At 35.6% G+C, this 19,887-nt stretch overlaps 3 protein-coding genes across 3 annotated transcripts; 1 reads left to right on the top strand and 2 right to left on the bottom strand.

Moving 5' to 3' along the window:
* Positions 1-505: 505 nt before the first annotated feature.
* Tcs4 (Threonyl-carbamoyl synthesis 4) lies at positions 506-2,569 on the bottom strand. The gene is made up of 4 exons (XM_017615921.1): positions 2,321-2,569; positions 2,065-2,198; positions 1,544-2,005; positions 506-1,475 (listed from the first exon to the last, which is right to left on the bottom strand). The coding sequence occupies exons 1-4, from the start codon at positions 2,482-2,484 to the stop codon at positions 1,006-1,008; spliced, it is 1,230 nt and encodes a 409-aa protein (XP_017471410.1). The 5' UTR covers positions 2,485-2,569; the 3' UTR covers positions 506-1,005.
* An 81-nt stretch (positions 2,570-2,650) lies between these two features.
* Positions 2,651-4,477, bottom strand: LOC108362776 (Golgi resident protein GCP60). Its single transcript, XM_017615920.1, has 4 exons — positions 4,250-4,477; positions 3,699-4,126; positions 3,259-3,642; positions 2,651-3,201 (listed from the first exon to the last, which is right to left on the bottom strand). Exons 1-4 carry the CDS (start codon positions 4,335-4,337, stop codon positions 2,779-2,781), a joined length of 1,323 nt encoding a protein of 440 aa, XP_017471409.1. The 5' UTR covers positions 4,338-4,477; the 3' UTR covers positions 2,651-2,778.
* Positions 4,478-4,655: 178 nt separating this feature from the next.
* Positions 4,656-14,300, top strand: dome (cytokine receptor domeless). Its single transcript, XM_017615912.1, has 4 exons — positions 4,656-6,510; positions 9,494-9,800; positions 9,948-10,779; positions 11,566-14,300. The coding sequence occupies exons 1-4, from the start codon at positions 5,315-5,317 to the stop codon at positions 13,599-13,601; spliced, it is 4,371 nt and encodes a 1,456-aa protein (XP_017471401.1). The 5' UTR covers positions 4,656-5,314; the 3' UTR covers positions 13,602-14,300.
* The last annotated feature ends 5,587 nt before the right edge of the window (positions 14,301-19,887 follow it).

Raw genomic sequence — 19,887 nt, forward strand, 5'->3', positions numbered from 1 at the left:
GTGCTATGCACATATATTATCACTCCTCCAGTGTGTCTGCTGTGTGAGTCACATCGAACCATTTTGTATGTTGCTATATCTAATTCACTATCTTCCACATTTTCCGTCGTACACGTCTCAGAGCATAGTATAATACTCGGCTTATGTGCTGCCGCCAACATTTCTAATTCACCTTTGTTAGATATTATGCTGTTCACGTTTAGATATATGCAATTTAGAATGTTGTTTGTGTGCAGATTTTCCCTTCGTTTTCTTCCCCTTATCTCCGTTGGTTTTGCCTGTAACCTGCACATTTGTTGCTAATATCCTAGCCTTTGCTTTTTAGCATTTAAATGCTTCAAGTAGACCGGACATTGCCTACTCTTGCACTGATGATTGATATCTAGCCCTAGTTTGAGCTTTTCATTTGACTTTATACAGTTTATGCACTTGTTTATCGGTGGATTAACACATCCGCATACGGCTCAATATGTTAGTGTTTGGCCGAGCTTCTCCTCCGCTTCGTTTCGTGCGCCTTGATGTTGTCACTTAAAGGGGAGGGATTACAGTCTAACGCCCAGTCCGAAAAGCGATTTTATTTGATAGTGCGCACTGCTGACCAGTACACCACAGCGGCCGCATGTACATACATATGTACATAAAGTAGTCGAAGAAATAATATAAGCTTTATTTTTACCAGTTTTGGCTATATATTTATTTTGTTTATTGGATGTTTAATATTCTTCTATAAAAGTCTAGCGCATTCTATAATAACCAGTGCTTATTAAGCACCATATACATCCACATTTTAAACTTTGTACAAAATTTTTAAAAATTCATCAAATTTTACCAAAATCACCCAAAAATTTCAAACTTTATTCAGAAAATTTTGGGTATGTAGTTTTATAGCCCATTAAATTTTAATCCACAAGCATTTATATTCCCTGATCTGATTTTTGAGTTAGCTCACTTTAGATCTACACAGGTACATAGGTGTCCAAAATGTTCTTTGAATATGATAGACTATTAAATTATGCTTGACACGGCTTGAACTTCACCCCACGCTCGCCACTTAGACGCCTGCACCCATTTGCACTTAATATTCGCCTCCGCTACAGCGTCCAACATGCACTCGCCCAACGCCGCCTTTCCGCATATGTTCACCGCGTCATAGTCCCATCGCAAGCAATTCTCACCTTCCGTTATCTGCTCCAGGGCATTCCATGCAATCATAACACCATTGTCCGAGCAATATTTCTTTGATGGTCTGTAAGCTTGACACTCGTAATGTGCCGCCAAGTGTGCGAGATCGTTGAATATGTAGTCATTGTTGGCCACTCCACCTGACACAACCAGCGCTCGTGGCGACTCGCCGAACCAGGGTAGGGTGAATTCAAGTGCGCGTTGCGTGCGGTTCATCAAGTGGCGGCTGACTGCTGCCAGCAGACCGGCGCAGAAGTCGTGGTAATTTTTTATGATGCCGTCCGGTGGTATGCCTGTTGAAATGTGACGCAGCTTCTATGAAAATATCTAAACTAATTACATATATATGTATATTTCTCACCTTGCTGTTTCTCCGCGAAACGTATGCTGCGAAATGAATTATTCTTAATTCCCGCGAAACTAAAGTTGCAAGTACGTTCACGCGCCAGCGGCAGCGGAAACTCGAAGGCAGCTGGATTTTGCGCACTTTTCGCTGCATCTTCGATCGCTTGCCCGCCATTCCAATGTAGATATTTAGGTAGGAGATACAGGCGCAAACGGCGTGCTATCTTATCAAACGCTTCGCCGGGTGCATCGTCTAACGATTCTCCTAGCAGCGCAAATTGTTTAGCGCTACGCACGAAAACCAACTGGGAGTGACCACCGCTAATGAGTAGACATAGGAAGGGATATGGTATGTGCTGCTCCATGCGCGCTTGCAAAGCATGTGCTTCCATGTGATGCACTGGCACCAAGGGCTTTTTATATTTGCGTGCGATATACTTAGCAAAACGGGTGCCCACAAGCAAGCTGAGTGGAAGTCCTGCGTGAAGAAGTTGCGGTCAGTGTTCAGTATTTACAAATAGATAACGTGTAACGAACCCGGCCTTGTTGTCACACCAATAGCATCCAATTGATCGGGTGTCATTTGTGCCTCCCGCATGCACTGCTCAAATACTTCAGCGATCTTGGCGCGATGCAAGTCTTGCGCCCGCGGCGGTATGATACCCCCATATCTTGATCAAATTAGAGGATTAGGCAAGATTAACCCTTACTATTTTAAAAATCAATACAAACCAGACTTCGTCTTTCACTTTATCGGACATTCAAGGTATATTTTGTGAAGCAATGCACTCACCTGGTATGAAATTTTTGTTGCGAATTCAGCACATTACCCAGCACTTCGCCCTTTTCATTTAGCAATGCTATGCCAGTGTCATCACAAGAAGTTTCGATGCCAAGTACACTTAAATGGCGTGCTGTCGGAATATTAAATGTCCGATTTTTAAGAAGTTTTAACATTTTCCTCGGTAGCGATTATCATTTTTTTTATGCAACAGGAAAAACAAGTAAACACCGGCTCGGCTGTCACTTCCAAAAAGCAACAGTTCACAATAAGTACATCTGATAAGAGAAGTGTAAACAAAAAACAGCTGCTGATAAAGCCAATCAAAATCAAAAACAGAACGCCAAAGTAAAATGTGTATGTATTTTTATGAGGCTGAACTGCTTTTTAATAACCATTTGAAAATCTATACAATTCGACACACAAACCCATTTGTCCAAATTTTTAGTTTGTATACATTTAAACAAGGCTTAATGTTCATAATAGATGCGATAGTATACTGTTTTCGACCGCCACATACTGAAGGTGTTGTCAAACCTTAGCAGATAAACTCCTTCGCCGGGATATTTATGAGACCCAACATAAACCTCATTTTGACAATCCCGCCGATACATGGGCACTATTATTGATACCGGTGGCTTGATAACACTATTTTGTGCCAGTACTTCGCGCTCATTACTAACTGAGCCAGCTTCCAAGTCATCGTTCATTGATACAAGTTCATCATCAATTAACTCTTCGTCTTCATCATTTTCGCTTTCTGTGCCCTGTACTATCACCTCATTTGTTGTTGGCTTTGACCACTCGAAAAATAGCCCAAACGCAATGTCGTAGTTATCAGTGGCAAACTCAAAGAATATACATTTGCCAACTGAGATTGTAGGCACACGTACCTGCAAGCGATTCAATGTTTTAAAAACTGTGAAAATATTTAAAATAAAATGGTTTACCGTCACAACGTCACCGTGACCGACAGTGATAACACCATCGCCTTCGCCGGCAGATACCTCAGCTTTAAATGCTTTAATATCTGGTCGCGTCCACATTCTTGCAGGCTCTATTATCAAGTAGTCGTCTTGGCTTAAATCGTCTTGTTGCTGCTCATCGCTGCTGTGGTGATCCAAAGCATTAAACAATTCATTTGCATTACCAGTAGCGGCGGTTGTATCCTTTGATAAAAGGTGCTGTGTACCACCATCAACGGACTCACTGTTGTTATTCTTTTTGTGCATATGTAGTTGCTGCATATACTGGTGATAGTGCTCCTCTTGCAACTGACGTATGAGCACACCTTGCTGCTCTGGATTGCCAGGAAACTGCTTTTCAGCATAACTCTGTAAAGAATATTGAAGTGCATTCCAACTTTCTCTCTACGAGTGATTTAGCATACCTTGAATTGCTGGAATGTTTGCCTGTTTAACGCATCCTGTAGCTGGCGCCGCTGCATTTCTTCTCTGTAGCCTTCCTCGAGCAACTCTTTTTGCTCACGTTCCCTCTTCTCTTTCTCCAACTTTTCCTCTTCCATACGTCGTAGTTCTGCTTTTAAATTTTCATCGCGATTTTGCTTTACTGCTTCTGTGTATGGACGAAAAGCCGTACACATATTATCTAATAAATCTATGAATCCTTCCATTGCTTGCTCTCTGCTAATATCGCCCAAAAGCTGCCAGTGCATATGTCGATCACGGCCAATGACATCGAGCACACCCAACTCTGGCGCATGGCTCGCATCGAACGGACCCATTGTGGCTTGTTGCTTGAACGCAATTAACTTCAAATTATCCTCATATGAAAGATGTATTGCTTTGCCAGAATTTTCTACAATTAAAAACATAAACGTGTGAGCAGCTGTTCAAGAGGACGTTTTGTCGCACCATATTCCCAAACAATAGTGGTTGGTGTGTTGTGCTTATAGGGCTTCTGTAACGAGAGTCTACTTACGCTTATAGAAACTTAGCGCCAATCGATAAAGCTCTACCAAAGGGAATCCCCATTTCTCCAACGCAGCGATCTCTTGATTGTTGTCCATATTGTATTACTTAAATACTTTTTTATATTATCGTCTTTTTGGTATTTTTAATTATGCTGACATGATTTGGATATAATAGAAAAATAATTTGGCCTGCAGTGTAACAAAAAAAAACCTGTTCAAAATAGTGAGCTAGTGACAGCGCGACAAGTAACAAAAAAATAAACAGGTATTCACAATGGTTCCGAAATAACCCAGTTCATTAAAAAGTAGTAGCTGCAAAAAAGTAATGGCAATAAATATAAAAGTCCTTTGCATCGTTTATAAACCTTTATAAATATAAATAGTATTTAAATTATTACCACACAAAAGATGGTTGGATTAATGTTCTGGCGCATCGAATATACTGGCTAAATCCGCAGCTGTCTGTAGACGTTTAGCACTGACAGCTATCGTTATGTCAGCATGGCAACTCGTGCACAGGTGCTGTTTGCTCTGAGTTGTCCATTCATTCGTCATTCGCCGTTTCGACTTGTTGTGTTTTGTGTTGTTGCATGCTACTTGCTTGTAAATAACCAAAAGAGACGAAGAAGAAGACTTTGTGCTGCAATTCCAAGAATTTGAAAATTTCAGTAGAATCACTACAATTACGCGAAGAAAATTGCTTTAAAAGTGTATAAACTGATGAAAAACTAAAATGAAATGTTGATCCTTTGGATGTGTGAGCAAAATGAAGTGAAAATTTGCTAAATATTATTAGCGTAAAGCAACAAAATTCGATTTCCCAGAAAGGTCAATTTCTACGAAAACGAATTTCCGAGAATTCGAATTGATCTGCGCTGCTGTACGTTGTGTTGTGTGTGTATGATCGTAGTGGAAGGACGCAGTGTAGATCACATACACAAGTGAAACTAAAAAGGGGGAAGTGTGTATTCGTAGTGCAAGTGCAAGAAGGCGCTGCATTTTTCCCCGAATTGGACTAATCTCTGGCTCTGCAATAAAACAGCAGAAGTAATTTGGTTGCTTTTGTATATCATATGAAATATTTGTACAATATATGCAACATGATGATTGCATTATTTCGATGCATTAGTACTGCAGCCGTTGGACTGTTGTGGTTAGCGCTATGCGCTGCAGCCTATCGTGATGAATTTGTTGGTGAAACGATACCCGCAAACGTTGAAATGAATGTAGGTGACAGCGTTAATATATCCTGTCTAATCAATCCCACCATTTTTTCTGGGGAAAATCCTTGCGAAATGTACTTCATAAATGAGCTCACAAGGAAACGCGTACCTGATGAGGACATTCTCATAATGAACTCTACCTACATTGTTTATATGCTACGCAATGCACCCGAACAATCTTCAAGGCTCCTATGTAAATGTGATAGGGATGCGATCATGGAAACCTACGTCTACGTAGGTACCTCTCCACGGGGTGTATCACAGTTTAATTGTCGCAGTTATGATTTCGAATATATGGTTTGTAATTTTACACAACCAGAAAATCCGGTACTTACACAGTACAACCTCACCTACTACATCCACTCGCCAGATTACGAAACACCTGCCTATTGTAATTTTGACATGAAACCGCTGGTCGTTTGTAATATAACCGCAGAGCACTCTTATCGCCCACAAATCGAAGAGTATCACTTTAAGGTGCACAGCAGCAATGCCTTGGGCAGCATTAAGCAAGAGTTCACCATAAACAATTTGAACGTTATGGTGCCAGCAAAACCAGGGCAGGACTTCCGTATTCTTAAATTAACCACAGACAGCATGGAAGCCACATGGAGCATGCCAAAATACGACTCATACACACCAAACAAACACAGAGGACTACAATGGGAGGTGTTGCTGCAGCCTGATGGCTTTCCAGCACGCAACACTAGTGCGCAAGTGCGTGTGGTACGCGTTGAACGCGGTTGTAAACTATTTCTAAGTGAGCTCCCTTACGCCTACTATTGGTATGAGTTGAGGCTACGGGTGAAGGTGCGTAATGCCGCCGCTAGTGAAGATATGTGGAGTCCAACATTTAGGTATCGTTTCCGTACACAACCGCGATTGCCAGATCGGCCACCGCGTACTGATAATGGAGGTTTCTATGTCAATCCATTGGAAACCGAAGTGCGTCTCTATTGGGAGCAGTTGGAAAAGTGGGAGGAGAATGGTGATAATTTCACATATGTTATACGAGCTGAGGCAAAGCCGGCAAATGGGCGAGCAAGGCAAGTGCATACATACATAAATGAAATAAAATTTACTTATGAGACCTACATATTCAAATGCATTGAATGGATATTTACCAATAGTAGTTGAAGCAAAATTGCAAAAATGTATACAGACATAAATATCTTAAATTAAAATACAAGGTAAAAGTATACATATAGAAACAAGTAATGTTTAAGCAAAAAACAAAAGCGACTTCAACTCTCATATAAAAATTTTAGAGTGTCGTTAATTCCTTAATGATCGGATCTGAATGAAATTATCTCCGAGGTACCACCTTTAAAAAAAAAAATATAGAAATCGGTCCTCTACTTGACAAAAAACCAGTTACCTAATTTTGTTTCATCACGGGAGATATGTACATATGTATGTATGTGTCTGAGTCTCCTGAGGGACCGAAAATGATTGAAAATACAAATCTAACAGTAAGCATAAACCACAGAGGAACAACAATGAAAGAAATAAAATAAAAGGAATGTAAACAAATGGCGCACCTACACATGAAAGCTTTGTTGTGCGAATTAATTTGTTGATTCAAGTGAATTCATTCACAAATGTGTTCTTATCAATACTCCTTAAAGGCGGACTTTTCTGATTTGTTAGATATAATCTATATACATACATACATACATATACATAAATATATGCACATATGTATGTATGTATGTAGCGGTTACTGCCTCCGAATTTTAGATAATGATAACATTTAAAAAAAGTTCAAAATTTACATCGAAAAAAGCTACCTTTTATTTTATATTGTATAGTATTCATGATAAATTAAAGTACAATTTGTATTTATATACACGCAACATATTCTTCAAATAAGATTAAAAAAAAATTATGCAGATATGTGAGTCCTACGAGTAGGTCAATGGCACTATAATAAGTTTTCTAAGAATGAGTGTATGAATACACCTATAATTATTTATTTTTACATAGTATACTAATGCAAAAAAGTATTGGTAAACCGTCTGCCGTGCCACTCAGTCTGTGCCTTCCCAAGAATTAATTGTTTAAAAAATTACGAAATACGCATGTATGTACGTTTGTATGTACATACATACATACATGCTTACAGTCAATCAATAAAGTTTGCGTACAGAGAGTTTTTGCGATACGGTCAAGTTTTTTTTTTAATATTTTATTTTTCGCTTAATTTTTTATAAAAATATGATTAATTCTACAGTAGAAAACAAAAAAATCAGTGCCAATACATGTGCGCTATTAAAAAAAATTTACTACATATGCAGTTTCTTAGACTAGGACTTATCCTTGTCGCTCATTTTCTCCATATAAAAAAATTGTGGAACATACACAACGATTTTAAAGAAAAAAAAAAACAAAAACGACTTCAATGACCACCTGTGAGGTACCACCTTATAAAAAATATTCCGATGAAATGATAACCTTCTGCTTTTTGTGAAGTCGGTTAAAAATGAGACACCTTCAACAAAAAAAAAATTGCAAAAAATCAATGGTAAGTTTTATCCACCTCAAACTTGCACTTTATTATGCTAAAATTGTGTAATTGAAACGTCCAATATTTTAATGAAAATTTTGGGTTTTTTGTTGTAGAATTAACCATATCTTTTATAAAAAATTTGCGAAAAAATAAAATATTTCAAACAAAGTTTCCCATAATTACAAAAAACTCTCTGTACCTAAACTTTATTGATTGACTGTATTTCTAAAAGTTGATCATTAGCATGTTCGCTTGGTATTCTCGTTGATGGTCGTCTGATGATGTATAAATACATTCATATGCATAATCGGTTTCTATTTAAATTGGCTAATTACTTGCCTAAGGCACTTTTGCACATCAACGAATGCGATTTCTAGGGAGGCACCCAAGTTGCGAAGTAAAATTAAAAAAAACAGTTGCTTGTGTAAACCAATTTCTGGGAGCCAAGAGGCATATACGCTGCTATATACATACATATATAGTATATTTCAGCCAAATTTTAAATATACATATTAGGTTTAAGAGGAAAATGATTTTCGCGAAATTGCAATTTGTTACCAAAGCACGATTTGCGGTTATTTTAAGTGTTAAAAATATTTTCTTTACAATAATAATTCAGTGTTAGCTTTTTCGTAGAAAATGCAACCATAGCAAATTGGCTATTTTTTTTTTTTAAGTTTCAACTTAGCAATTGTTAAAATTGCATTAAAATTTAGTAGTGCTGAATTTTTTTAAATTGCTAATCAAAATTTTAAAGTAAAGTGTATTCGCAACGGTATTGAAGAGCACTAACTCTTTTAAATTTAAAAATTTGAATGCGAAAAATTGTAATCAAATCAGCTCACAGAACCGACTGTCAGTGGAAGAGAGTTGTTTTTAGTGCAAAACCATGTCACATACATACATAAAAGGTTATCTAGTGTCGCTGTTCTTGCGCATTTTCACAACTGTTGTTCTATGTTACGGTAACCACTTAGATTTGTTTCCGGCGGCCTAGGACTGTCACTTTAGCAGCACTCCCCAAAGGCCATTTGGGGGAGGTTTTAGGCCTATTTAGAATGACAACTGCTTTTGGGAGTACTTGAATTCCGGTAATACAAACGATGTAAATCAGACTGTCTCGAAGTCTTTCTATTGCAGCAGGCTTCAGGCTAAGCCGCCGTCAATAATCAAAAATCACCTTGTGCTCAATTTGCAATTGAAATATTTTTTTTTTTTGTAATCTCGCTATATTAAGTGATTCCGAGTATCGCTTGCGTCTTATCACTCAACTGCTGTTGAACTTTGCCGCTTGATGTTAATAAATACAACATGTTGCACTGTTGGCTGTTCGAAATTCAGCAAATCAAATATAATAAAAAAATATGCATCTCCTAGTAAGAAAAATTAATTAAATAATTTTTTCTATAAGTGTGCTTGATGTGTTTGTATGCATGTCGCTAAACTTAATGAATTCTCAGAATTACAAAAATTCAACATAAAGAAAAAAACTACATTTTCACTGCCCTTACAAATTACAGAGCAATACTGCCACGCCAACAAGAAGCTAGCTTTGCTGTTTTCGAATGGCGTTATGACCTACACTACATATTCGATATCAGTAGTCGCAATCATTTGGGGGAATCCTCTGCATCGAGTCGCATAACAATATATCCACAAACGAGTCGTTCGGCTAGGCAGCATACACCAAAATCCATACATAATGTCTATCATCAGACAAATCGTTCATACACGCTCACCTGGCTGCCGCCGGTGGTGCGTGAGGACCTTCAGAGTTACACCGTGTATTGGTGTTATTCTAAGCTAGCTATGCCTACAGATTGCAGAGTAAGTACATACAGATACATTTGTATTAATTTTTGCCCCTTCAATTTATGTACTATCGCATTTTTTCTTTCTCCCATACAGGGCTCTATACATTTTCGTCAGGTAAGTNTTCAATTTACTATCACATTTTTTCTTTCTCCCATACAGGGCTCTATACATTTTCGTCAGGTAAGTCGCGATACTCATCGTTTCGCCACAGAACCACAAGTGGCCGAGCACGATCACTCGCTCACATTGGCCGTTTCGGCTAATTACCACCAATATAACACCGGCATGCATTGGACTTCATGCAGCGTGGACGTGAATGCTGATTTCGAGCCAATGGAGCCGGAGGTGCAGTCAATTTCTGCTACGGAATTGCGCGTACAATGGAGTTCGAAAACTGTTTGTCCCTCTATTTTGAGTGGTTACAATCTAACCTACTGTGAAGTGGCGAATTCACCCGATACCGACAGTATTACACCGCCGAGTGTCGAAAGTGGTTTATTCGAATCTTATACCAGCGGCAGGACTGTATCTGCCGACAAGGCACCATGCCGTGGGCCAGCCACCACAATTACCATCGATAAGAACTGGAACAAGTGTAATATAACAGGATTGAAGCCATACACGTTGTATCGCTTGGAGATGTTTATGTTTTCGAACCTTAAGGTGGGCAAGCCGAATGAACCGCTTGTGGTGCGTACCTTTGAGTCGGCACCGACACCACCACGTCAGCTACACGTGTCAAATCTGACAGATACGAGCGCCAGGATCAGCTGGCTGCCTCCAAGTCAGACCAATGGTTATATACGACAGTATATTGTAAAATTGAATAACAAAGAGTTTGTTGTTAATGCTTCAGCTGACAATGTCAGTGAGATTAGTTATGTGTTGACGAATCTCACCAGCTACACGGCATATAAGGCATTTGTCATTGCGGTTACAAGATACAATTCGGATCACAGCAATGATATACATTTTACAACGTACATGAGCGGTAAGTTTAAGTCCGAATATTTGAATGTGGGAAGACATTTTTATATTAAGATACAAGTTTATGAAAATACGAATAGCAAGGTGTCAAAAACCGTGTTTTTGCGAAAATGTAAGTTTTACAGTAAAAATGTGTTTCGGAAAGATCGGGTGTAGCAGTTTTAAGACTAACGTCAACTAAACGCAGATTTTATTGTAGATTTCGACGGAATATCCCTCTACACATGATACATAAAAGAAGGTAGTTCCATTTTATGACATTCGTTGTTGTTGCTAACCATTTGACTTTTAATAAAATTATGACATTTCATCAAATTCATACTACCTGATCACTAGAAGAAATATTTTTTTTTTAAAGCAGAAGATTTTTTGGTAGTTGGCCATGCGGGCATTCTTGGTTCATTTCCTGACTAATTTGATATACAAAGAAGTATTTTTAGGTGTCGGACATGTTTTGAAATTGCCCAAAAACTAAAATTTTTTAGTATGGAGATTTTTTACTTTACTCCATACTACCCGCAGTGCTTTTTATCTTTGCTTAGACCATGCGGCTTTCAATATGTTTCCAAGCCAAATACCAAATCGAAAATCGGCTGCATTTCAGCGGTGGAAAATGATTTGGAAAATCGCGGCTGTTCAGTTTTTACGGATTTTGAGCAACACATCCCCTAAATCTGAATACATATATATCTTAACGATCATAATTTAAACCAAGCGGCATCCAATTTATATATCAGTATTTACATAAATTTGAATTATATTTTATTTCTCCATCTATCTCTTTCCTTAGCGCCATCCCAATTAGGCAGCTCTAAATTTTTTGACCGGAACAATGGAGAAGTGGAGCTCAGTTGGACACCTCCGAAGTCAGCTGGTGGCCGCCTGGATTTTTACGAGGTTGCCGTTACACAGCTGCGCGGTAATCATGTGGAGCGTCGGCGCATTAGCGTTGTCTTTGGCACTCGCTGCATATTGCGTGCGCCCACTTGTCCTGATCTCGATTATCAAACCAAAGTGGATGTACGCGCCATTAATGCCGGTGTTATTGCCAACAATGAAGTGAATCCAAATGATATTGAAGCATTTGGAACTCCCGCTCAACACGATGCTGAATTAAGCGACTATGATGGCACCGACGACCTGGTTTGTACGGGTCCTGGTGACAGAGCGAGCATTGAACGCCAGAAAGCGCAACTAAAGCGCTACCTTAACAACGATGAGTATTTGCTGTACAAATCCGAGTGGTTTCCGGGTACTAGCTTTGGTTGCTCGCCACGTTCGTTGGGTAGAATTACTGCTATGACATTGATGATTGTGTGCACTTCGATCTTGTTGATGGCGCTCATGTTCTTTGCTACGAAGAAATGGAAAATGATGAGTGATATACATTGCTCGCTACCCCCAGCCTTGGATGCCTACCTTACAAAGGAGTTGCATGGCAACGCAAATGGCTGCGGCGGTGCTACGACCAATGGGGATGTGCGTGGAATTTTCGTAAATGATTTCTTCATGTCGACAACGGTGCGCAATGGCAGCTTACCGCCACTACATGGCAGCCACGAACGGTTGCACAATGAGGAGCACCATTTGTTGGGTGCGCTCAAACACGATTCGGGCTTCATAGGTGATGGTCTACTATTCGGAAGGAGCGTTAGCGCTGTGGCTACATCAGTAGCGGCGGATAATGAAGGTAGCGAGGAGAGTTTAGCCTATCGTGGAAGGGAGTACTTGAACTCGGAAAGTTCGGCGGATTCACTGATTGGTAGTACAAATAGCAGCGGCGGAGGTTTTGGCGAAGGTGATGCGCAGGATGTGGGCGCAAATGCAGTGCCATTGAAACGTATTGCGGAGGAGCCTTCAGGTTATGTGCAACCGCCACAGGTACAAGCTGCTGCCAAGGGCGGCTACGTAACGCCGACGGATTTGAACGCTTGGACACAGCCAAAAGCGACTGCTAAAGCTACAGCTGTCCCCATAGACCGAATAGGAGCAGCTTCTGGCAACGATGGCTATATTCAAGCTGAAGTTTTGGCAGCTGGCGGAAAGCAAACTAATTTGGAGACGCCCTCGAAAGTGCTGGCAACCGGAGCAACTGCTGCTTTCGGCGGTTATGTTACACCAAACGAACTGACGACGTGGTCACAACAAAATCGGCCTGTAGCTGCTGATGCTGTAGAAGCCAACGCTTTGCACCCAACATGCTTTAGTGGTTACATAAAGCCCACAGATTTGAGCACCCCGGATGCATGGCCAGAACAGGCAATGGAAACGGGAGAAAAAGCACAGGATAGCGGCATTAAAAGTGATTACATAAAAGTAAATGATTTGCGCGACACTAGCGCCACTGTTTGGCGGCCACAGCAGCAGCAAGAACAGCAGCAGGTGGTTGCAGCGCCCGCGCTCAACAGTGGCTATGTAACAGTGGACAGTTTAACAGCTTTGGCGTCCAAGGCGACAACAGCTGCCACGCCAGTTATGACCAGCGTCAACAGCATTAATAAAATGCAGGCAACGCCCCCATCGACAGCTGCTCTCAGTCCATCCACCAGCGGTTACGTTCATCCAAACACTTTACAAAAAATGCTATTCTCAGCTCCAACGCCGCCAACAGCAGGCGGAAAGGCCATCAATTCACCATTTGGCGACACAAATCTCAGCGGCTATACCACGCTAGACGCGCTGGGCAAATTAACACCTCCGCAAGGCGTGCGCACAATGAATTCGCCGGCTGACCAAACAGCAGGCGGCAAACCCGGCCTCATCGGCTATGTAACGCAGCGCGAAATGAACGAATTCGGACAGCAGCAGCAACAGCAAATGCAGTAGGAAAGGCAGGGAAGGAAGGAAAAAAAGAAGGTGTGGAAAAATACCGAGTGCATTTCTTATAGATTCTACCGCGTAAATTACAAAAAAGATTAGAAGCGCGGGCAATGAATCGGTTTTTTTTTTGTTCTATGAATTGCTGAGCGATTTTGCTTCTGCCCTCAAACTTAACCCCCTGAATGCTGGATTTTCACTAATAAGTTTCTTTTTAAACTTTAAAAATACTAATTAATTTTTTACGAAGGCTTAATGTGTACGCGATAGTATTAATATATGACATGATTAATGATTTGTAATTTTTATTACTAAGATTTTTTCAATAATAGTTTTAGTGCTAGTTTTTAAACGACTTTAAATGCATTTGACTGTAATGACTTCGATAATATTATAAAATTTAATTTTATGATTTTATGTCGATATACAAACAAAAAGGGCCCTATCTTAAATGTTTGTGTCTTTACGGTGTAGTTACAAAATTTTATAAAGACTAAATTTTCAAGTTTGAATTTCTTGAAATGCTGGGCTTTGACAAACACTGAAATTTATTTATTGATGTAGATGTTTTTAAATTCGAGTAATCTACAAGCAAAATTTCGAAAGAAAATTAGTTGGGGTCTTTCTATATTATGGTAACGATATGTATGTATGTACATTGGCGGTCAAAAATGGATGAATGGTGTTTCGTTATTAATATTTACAATGTTTTTCAAACTAAAATTTTTTTATAAAAATATGGTTCATGCTTTAACAAAAACTATATAAATCTTTCAAACTTTATACAGAACTTAGAAAAATTCCACAAATTTGTATCTCAATTTCGAGCTTTTGAACCAGAATTTTTAGAAATATTAAAAATCAATGCGATTTTTTAGCTGCTCAAAGCTGACACTTATTTTACTAGAATTTTATAAGCATGTTAACTGCATACCCAAAAAATTTCTAAAAATTCTGGTCAAAAAGCTCGAAATTTAGATACAAATTGGTGGAATTTTTTTTGTATAAAGTTTGAAAGTGTGATTTATATAGTTTTTGTTAAAGCAAATTTTAGATTGAAAAATATTGTAAATATTAAAAACGAAACAACATTCATCCATTTTTGACCGCCACTGTATATAGGTAGGTACTACCTTGTTTGTATTATTTTTAGCTGATTTTTTTTTATTAAGTTCATAAGTTCCATGATGCGTAAATGTCTATGTTAGACCTAGCAAGTTCAAGACCTTTTGTGAAACCTTACAAACTCAAGAATTTTCAAAAGCGATTGCAGGAGCAGTTACACCTTGCATTTAAAGGAAATTTCGAAGGCAGTTTTTAGTCCCGCAAATCGAGCTTTCCGATACTATTTTTGGTCTGTTTATACAGTGAATGCAGAAAGTTAAATTTTTAACTAAGTATGTTTATAACAAAATTACTGACGTGATAAATTTGTTAACAAGGCTAAAATGCGCTCAAAACAGCCACAAAATGTCTAATTGGTTAATAATTAAGTAGTTCATATCGGGAGAATACATTAAATGCAGGTATTTTTTTATATGTGATGCAATATTTTTATAATTTTATACAAATTCTCAAAAATCACGTCACACGGCACCATTCAATTTTTATTGAAAGTTAATACTGCAAAAAGGACTTTCTGACTGTTTACATGGGAAAGTAGACTTTCAATTTGGTATTTTGACAGCAAAATGACTGAAAAAGCGCTTACATTGCCACGTCTAAAAGCACTATTACATATCATTTGCCCTCTGCTGGAAAAAGTGTCACGCACAGTGGGTTGTGACAGCATCTGCAGCTTTAGTTTGAAATGCCTTTTTGGTAACTAAAAACTTCGATTTTTTAGCAAAATTGTACATAAGCTTCTCTGGTGAATTTCGTTTAGATACGTATGTACATTATTTTGTAGCCTTTGTCTTTTTACATTTTTATTTTTTATATTTCTCAAATACAACAATGATAATAATAATTATACGTACCTATAATATTCATCACCATAGTAATCGTAATAAAAACAATAAAATATAAAAGATAAATGATAAAATAAAAAAATAAATATAATTTATAATTTGTAGTTTAATTTGCAGTGGGTTTTATTTCTCCACTAAAAAATATTTTGTTTTTTATTCCGTTAATTCTTTTTTGTGTATAAGACACTTTTGTGTTTATTTAATTTAGATCAAAATTTATATGACATTAACTTTTTGATTTTTTCTCCTAATTTGATAAATTCGCACCTTTGTAACTATAAATTTTCGCCTAAATTTAAGTTTAAACTTTATTCTGTGCTTATCTAAAACAAAATTTTGATTAGAATAAAAATCTAATTTTAATGCTTTGATTATGGGTTTTTAAGGTCAATGTTTTATATAACGTAAAAAATTTGAACTTAATTTTTTTTTTTAATCCAGGTGCCGTAACGGTTTTTATGATCTTTATAATAAAAATCTAAATTTAACCGTTATAATTGTATTTCTATTTTCCCGTTCAAATTTAGCCGTTATTTTATGATTTTTATTCTTTCGATCAAAAATAATCGTTATTGGATTTTTTTTCGATAAATTACGGATCGTTATTTTTGATTTTTATTTTTCTTTTATCATATAACAATTATTTTCAGATTTCATTTTTTAGATCATAAAATACTTAAATCGGTCGTAACAACGTAGTCTCCATTATATCGGTTGAAAATGATCGAAAAAAATCAAAATTCAAAATAACGATTATTTTTGTTTGCCAAAAATACAAAATCACAAAATGATGATAAAATTTGGCCGAAAAAATAAAAGTAAAAAATATAACGTTTATTGATAAAAAAAATAAAAATAAAAACCAGCGATTTTAAAAAACCTTGCTATTAAACGGTTATCATTGGTACCTGTTTTAATCATATTTTATTTCTTAAATTTTTCCCACTACATTTTTATTGATTGAAAAAAAGTCATTTTAAAACTAAAAGCAAATAACAAAATAAAATAAATCTAAATAAAATAATAGAGATTTTTTCACTTTTCTATGTATGAATACATATCATTTTTTCACCATTTTTTAATATATATATATATATGTATGTATATTAATTCTCACATAAATTTTTTTTTTTTAAACTAATTAAAGTATATTTTTTAATTTTTGTTGTTGAAATCGACCCACTGCAACTATATATATTTAAAGCTCTTTTTTTTGCAATCGTCCCACTGTGTGCTATCCATACCGCCGAACTGCTTAAAATTTATTTATTTTAAGCTAACAGAAATATAATTTTATAAATTTAAGCAACAAATGAGATTAACTGTATGCATTCATACATAGAGCACACGTACAAATATGCAAATAAAGTGCTTCAGCTACTACGCGAATACAAAGAGTAAAATTTATATTTGAAAAATATATCAAAAAATAATACACGAAATAAAGCAGTCGAATCAAAGAACAGCAGAATTAAAGAAGAAAAATAAAACGAAAATAACAATAAAACGCATAAAGTAAAATAAAAAAGAAAATGAAAAAATAAAATAAAATATAAAAAAAATAAAATAAATAGACGAAAAAAGAAAATAAATAAAGAAAAAAATAATCAAATACAAAAGAAGAAATTTAAAAAATATATAATTTAATTAAAAAATAAGAAGTATAAATACATGGAATTAAACATAAAAATAAAAGTAATGAATTAAAATACAATAAAAATAAAAAGCAATGATGATTAAAAAATTTGCGTAAAGGGGAGAAAACTCAAGTAATGAAAGAACAGGGTTAAATCATAGAAATACGTAGGTATATGTTGATAAGGCTGCTTCGTGCCGTTCATGTTTACCTATTTAATTCGATGTTGAATAAAATTTTCATTTAAAAAATGAGATAAAATTGTAAAATATTAAAAAATAATAATTTTTTCAAAATTCTGTTTGAAAATAAAAAGCATACAAAATAAAAAAATCAATTTTTTAATGTTACTAATTTAGGTTATATATTTTTGTTCGCTTTTTTATTGGTAGGCTATTTCGGTTATAAGAAACATCATGCATCTTTAAAATTATGTATAAGCTTAAAGTTTAAAAAAAAGATATTTATAATGAAAAAAACAATAATTCATTAAATTAAATAAATTTAGTTTTAAATCGGTAGTTCTTATAAGTTAAACAAAACCTATACTATTATTGCTCTAAATAGACGAATGCTTTATATAAACGGGACATGATTTACAAGTTTTTCTTTTTATTAAAAAGATTTAAAAATTAATTTTTTTCTGACGAAGCAATTAAAAAAAAATCAAGAATTTCTATTGGTATAGCTTTTACCGCTGAAAGAACGCTAATCAGCTGCTGCGTATCACAAAAACAAATACCGTCGTTGTATACGCAGCAACAGATGGCAGCTTTTGGCTCAAAGTTTTCACGGGTTTCTCGCAAAATTATCATGTTTGTTTGCGTTTTTATGCGGAATTTCATATCTATTATTGTTTTCAAATAAATTCATGCTAAATAGGCGTATGTATAAAATATTAAAGATGAATTGTAAAATTACTCGTATGTATATCTTTCAACGAGCGAGATTTTGTGTTCCACGAAAATATATATATGTATAGACTCAGCGCTTGCGAGCGTGTACTGCTTACTTATAAAACGTTCTTATGGACGCTTGACTAAAATAAAAGTTACTACTAAAATGAAACAACTGCAAAAAAGTATTAACTATTTACCTATTAATATAACAATTATATAAAAACAATATTGCGTATATACTTAATAACAACTACTTTCCTTTAAGAAATATTTCATAGGTCTCTAATTTAAGTTTATTTGTGCTTATTTCATTTTTTAAATTTAATAAGTAATAATGGCCTTATTCATAAAAAATAAAGTAGGTTTAAAGAGCTTTATAAATCGACGTTCTCATACATTTTTCAGTTTATAAACCTTTCTTAAAACTACTTTATTTTTTATGAATAAGGCCATAAGCCTATCAAATTTAAAAAATATATAAGTATGTATACGCCTTAAGGCATTTAATTAAAATAATTGTGTAATGTGTACCTACATATCGTCAACTGCAATGCGAGAGGCCGTAACTAACAAAAAGAAAATCCATAAATCCACGTACGTTTCGATTGATTATGTTGCATTGCATCGAAATACAAGAAAAATAAAATTTTATTACGGCTTTTTGCATTTCAGGTGGCGATATGTATGTATGTGCATATGTTTTTCCTGCGTTATAATTATTGAAGTGGCGTTGGGGATGCTTTTAACGTCTAATTTTTTTATTTTTAATCTCTTTTCTTATTCCTTGTGGCCTTATGTTTTGCAAAAATAACAAAACAAAACAAAAAATAATAATAATATATAGTTACTAAATAAACAGCTTTGTATTTTATATAAATGTAATTTTTTTTATTTCACTTTCAATTAGCATTAAGATTGTAATATTTGTAAGCTAAAAGAGATGAAACAATAAATATGTACGTTTGGCTTATGTAGTATGTGTATAAAGAAAATTGTTTAATTTATGCTCATTCGAAATATAGGCAGACAAGTTGACACAACGTGCGCGTTGCCATATCTCGCTATCAAAAAGTTGTATCTAAATTATTTTTAGGAACAACAACTTCAAAAACATCCGTTTCCGTTATGTCTTCTCGCTTGTTATCTATATATCATTATTTTATTTTTTATTTTAAATAATTTTTGTAGATGGCAACACCAATTCAAAAACGTACCTGGATTAAAGCTTTCTCGAAAAATTATCGTAAATTTTTTATGGTTGCATAGGTATTATGTTAATTAGAATTTTTTTTTAAATAATATTGTAGTGTTTAATTCAAAATTTTTAGATTAAATTAGCGTTAATAGGGCTAGGAATCTCATGCGCAAAAAATCTAAAATATGCGCACTTAATATGCAATTAAAATTCAAAAACATGCGCTATAAAAAGGCAAATATACAATTAAAAATGTTTTCCTAATATTTGATTGGCGGTACAAGAAAAAATAATACTATATTTTAACAAGAAAATAACGAAAACAATTAGTTTTATAATACAATGCATACAACAATTACAATCTTGTGTAAATAGAAACATTGACAGTTTAATACAGTGGCTCAGATTAATAAGTAGAAAAAAATTATTGGTAATTTTTTTTCAAGAGATGTTTAAACAGACATTTTTGCAAAATATACACTATCGACTAAATGCCATTTTAAAGGAAATTCCAAAGATAACTTAACCATTTCCATTAGAAGATGCCTAATAAAAACATGTATTTACTTGAGATTCCCAGCCCTAGTTATTAAAT

The sequence above is a fragment of the Rhagoletis zephyria genome, unplaced genomic scaffold (genome assembly GCF_001687245.7).
Source record: "Rhagoletis zephyria isolate East Lansing unplaced genomic scaffold, Rhagoletis_zephyria_1.1 Rzeph_scaffold_01098, whole genome shotgun sequence".
Lineage (NCBI taxonomy): Eukaryota > Metazoa > Arthropoda > Insecta > Diptera > Tephritidae > Rhagoletis > Rhagoletis zephyria.

Coding starts and splice junctions, on each gene's coding strand:
- Tcs4 (XM_017615921.1), bottom strand. CDS start 2,484: ATGTTAAAACTTCTTAAAAATCGGACATTTAATATTCCGACAGCACGC. Junction 2,199..2,320: donor CAACAAAAATTTCATACCAG/GTGAGTGCATTG, acceptor AATTTGATCAAG/ATATGGGGGTATCATACCGC. Junction 1,476..1,543: donor TTTCGCGGAGAAACAGCAAG/GTGAGAAATATA, acceptor ACATTTCAACAG/GCATACCACCGGACGGCATC.
- LOC108362776 (XM_017615920.1), bottom strand. CDS start 4,337: ATGGACAACAATCAAGAGATCGCTGCGTTGGAGAAATGGGGATTCCCT. Junction 4,127..4,249: donor GGCGCTAAGTTTCTATAAGC/GTAAGTAGACTC, acceptor TTTTAATTGTAG/AAAATTCTGGCAAAGCAATA. Junction 3,202..3,258: donor GTCACGGTGACGTTGTGACG/GTAAACCATTTT, acceptor AATCGCTTGCAG/GTACGTGTGCCTACAATCTC.
- dome (XM_017615912.1), top strand. CDS start 5,315: ATGAAATATTTGTACAATATATGCAACATGATGATTGCATTATTTCGA. Junction 6,511..9,493: donor CCGGCAAATGGGCGAGCAAG/GCAAGTGCATAC, acceptor TACAAATTACAG/AGCAATACTGCCACGCCAAC. Junction 10,780..11,565: donor TTTTACAACGTACATGAGCG/GTAAGTTTAAGT, acceptor CTCTTTCCTTAG/CGCCATCCCAATTAGGCAGC.